The sequence below is a fragment of the Mya arenaria genome, chromosome 15 (genome assembly GCF_026914265.1).
Source record: "Mya arenaria isolate MELC-2E11 chromosome 15, ASM2691426v1".
In the NCBI taxonomy this organism is placed as follows: Eukaryota; Metazoa; Mollusca; class Bivalvia; order Myida; family Myidae; genus Mya; species Mya arenaria.
The window spans coordinates 15,496,728-15,500,545 of NC_069136.1; the positions used below are offsets into that span (position 1 = coordinate 15,496,728).

The following is a 3,818-nucleotide window of genomic DNA, read 5'->3' on the forward strand; positions in this document are numbered from 1 at the left end:
TTATTTTTGAAATTTTGCATGCTTACTCATTACAATAACTATTGTTAAGAAATTGTAAAGATTAAATAGCAACGGGATCTGGTATGTTTCGATATTTCGCATTTTAATATATAAATGTTTGTTCCCACTTCACAATACTTTTAAATGTTTAAACAATGTTAACCTAGCTGTCTATACTGTTATCAGCACCTTTTATCATTACGCTCTCAGAAATATCAGTTTAAAATAGTTTTGGGGACGACTAACTTAGGATGCTAAAATGTTTGCGTCTTAATACTATAGTATTGTGTGCTGGTTGGTTGTTCTTTGCAACGTTTCTAATAATGTCAATTTACTTATTTAACGAATTATGTTGATTTACATACATGTATGACAGACATCAGCTTTGTTTGTTTAATGTTTAATTTATTTGATATATGCATTGATTCATCTGTAATCACTGTATTGTATATATTTTTTTGTCCTCATGGGTCAAAATACTTAAAACAAAAAACACGTGTGGTAAGCTTAATCCTGCTACAAGGAACTTACGCATATGCGATTGTTGTCACAATCCTCCCGTCAGGTTTTACTATAAACCGACGCTGTGTAGATACATCGGACGTAAACCGTAAGGTGTCGATCACGTAGGCCGAGACGTATACCCTATTAGCAGCCTGTTAACAGTAAAGTTAGCTTGTGTGTGTTCCGAATTATTACTTCGGTGTTGCTGCAAATGATTTCTAAACCCAGATCGAGTCCATTTTGAGAAATCGAAATGCAATTTTATACTGAAGGTCAATTTATCTTGATAAAGACAAGGATCCTGTACGTGGACACATTCGATTAATCGCGTATTCTAGGTTTATATCATCCCAAATTATTTCATTATTATATGATATGCCATGATTAATTAGTAGTATCGACTAGTACAATTCAAGCTGAACGTCTTGACATAACCTTCTACGATCATACCAAATCCATTTGATGTTAAGCTTAATCTTCCAAACTCAAAACATATACAGCAGACTTCCCGGCAAAAGAAAAATAGACGTCGTGTCTTTGATAGTAGGCTTTTTCCTATGAAATTACATTTGGCGTAACCTCATTCCTTTGAAAATGAAGCATGTTGTTAAGACAGCAGAAAAAATGTGGTCCACGAATGATACTTGCGTGTTTGAGAAAGTCCTCCTTGGGCACAACACACTCATCTGGAGGGAAGGGCAATCCGATTTTACCTCCGGGCATCTCATTATTCCCCTTTGGACATTGAATATGGGCGTTGACTGTCGTGACACATAGCACGACAATAAAACCTCTACGAAGAAGGTCCATGGCCGTCTATCTATGACCGATCCTCGGAAGAAAAGTTAGACACTTTACACGTGTATTCTGCAACACAGTTTGCATATACCGATAATAAATATAGAAAATGCCCGCGTTATCGCTGACTTAACAAATTTGATTGACTAACCTCCTGACCGACTAGTTGCTTCGTCATTGAAAACTATTTTCAACGGATGAATTTATTTTGAAATCGGACAAGAGCATTTTAAGTAGGTGTTAACCACAAAAATGAAGTATACGTGGTTCTTAAATCTAGTTTTTTATGATTTTACCAAACAACTGAAGAGTGAAAACTAAATGCACACTGTCCGACTGAGGATCCTTTCCCAACCCTTCCTCTCCCCCCCCACTTCCGTCATCTCCACATTATATTCAAAATAACAACAGATATTATTGCATTTTGTTTTTCTTATCCTGAATGTCATTATATTATAAAAGATATAATTTAATAAACATAATTAAAGCCTTTCAATCTTTATCTTTTTTCTCTCTTGAATATATATATATTTGAATGTACTTAGTTTTTCAATGGAATTGAGCGCATCAGTTACATAATATTCGTGAATATAACGACTCGATTCTTTCTCGTCAATAATGACAGTGGTAAAGGCTCGATTTTGAGATGTGTAGAATTTCACACATGTTTATCAGCACTATAGTGAAATCAATATGTACATGATTGCGGGTCGACGCGTACAAGCAGCATTTCGATCCAAAATAATTGGATGGTTATTACAATAAGAATTAGTAAACCTTAAAACACAATTTAACAAATAATGTTAAAAACTGACGCGTGTTGTTCTTCTGTGTTAAAATGCTAATATATTATCACGTATCAAGTCATGCCTTTCAATGTGGCTTTCATACTCAAATACAAAGAACATTTATGTTTTGATATGACATTTTAAGCTATCATTAAATTTCAAGGTTAAAAAATATTGTTGCACTGATCTTCAGCAATCAATCTCGATGTGAAATATGTTTTTCGGATGGTAGATGCAAACTTATTATACGTATAATTGGTCGTATAACGTGCGTTTAACAACATATGTATAACGCTATGTACGCCATATACATTAGCGGTTGATAACATTCAATCTCGGCTCGCCATAAATGAGAATAGAGAACTAGCTCGGTAAAACATTTATTTCAACGGAATTGATTTTCCGGGTGAATAATAGGTAACTCCGGAATGTATTTAGTTAAATATACACTTTATATAACTATCGAAGTGTCCAAAAGATCATAAACACTTTTTTGTAAAGCCGAAGGTCTTTGTTTCAACGTTTTAATAAGTAAAATTGCGAATACGTTCACGACTTTAACGATACAGTTTCATTGGCCAAGATTTGTAAGAAACATTTGTTCATTTCACATATGCAGATACCGTACAAGGAAATGGCGTTAATAGTTAGTTATTTGGTCTCTTCAATTATTAGTTGGTTCGTATAATGAAATTTACCCTGAAAGCTGAATTAATGGCTCTCTTTTATATTAATTCATCTCTGCTTATGTTATCATTCCTATCTTTAGCTACCTCGTGGTCAAAATGTCATAGCATTATACTTTCATTAGAGCTTCATTTCAGCTACCGACAGGCGTCGATTAAATATATATCCCGCAGTCAAGTACATAAGGAACAGTCAATCGCTTAAGAATATGCTTAGGATGACCTAAGACTTGAATACTAGTTATCAAAGGACCTGCCGTTTGCTAAACTCCTTACTTGGTACTATCGGGATCAAACGCGTTTGCCTCAGGTAGACTTCGATACTATCCAGAAAGTACTTTTATTACCCTGTTTACTAAAACTCTGTCAAAGGGTTTGACCTATCTGAAATGTACGTCACTTAAATTGTTGATTGACAAGCTCCTTTTCGTGACGATCGCAAGTAACATATTTTGAATATGGTCACGTTAGATTAAAGGTATCACATGACGCCGTTGAACTTTCAAGAGGGATTAAGGAAAAACTTCTGTATAGTCCATTGAAATTGGGGTCAATTGGGTAGTAAAAAGCACTTCTCCGGAGCTTGCAAGTGCTTAAGTTTGTTAGTTAGTAAGTAAGAAAGTTTTCAGTCATGCAGTCAATCTGAGTCTGGGTTATATTCTGTAAAGCGGTTATATCTGAGAAAATGCAATTGGGTTTAATCTTGGGGTCTATGGACCAAGTTGGGGCAGTCTGAGTGGTTAAAATCTGCAAGTCAGCTTTGTTCTCGTTTAATATATGAAATTAATTGACAACTTAGAAATAAATAATTGCTAACAATAAAACTTGTATCATCGGATGTGACTGTTTTGACTTTATAAATACACGATCGAACGTCTAAGTGTATACGACGCATATTGGCGTTACAGATCTTCCCTCTATTTGTTCACAAATGGCTCAATCTAATATGATTTAGCCTCCCAAAATAATAATGTTGCGGTTTGGGGTATCACAACAGGGTAGGTAGGTAGAAAAAAACTTTTATTTTAGAAATGGATTACAT

General features: G+C 34.7%; 1 protein-coding gene across 1 annotated transcript in view; it reads right to left on the reverse strand.

Annotated features, from left to right (window-relative positions):
• The window catches only part of LOC128219146 (uncharacterized), a 17,195-nt gene extending 15,968 nt beyond the window's left edge, over positions 1 to 1,227 (reverse strand). The window contains exon 1 of the mRNA XM_052926966.1: positions 1,149 to 1,227. Coding sequence (XP_052782926.1) covers positions 1,149 to 1,227 — 79 coding nt within the window. The remainder of the gene's footprint in view (positions 1 to 1,148) is intronic.
• Positions 1,228 to 3,818: the final 2,591 nt, after the last annotated feature.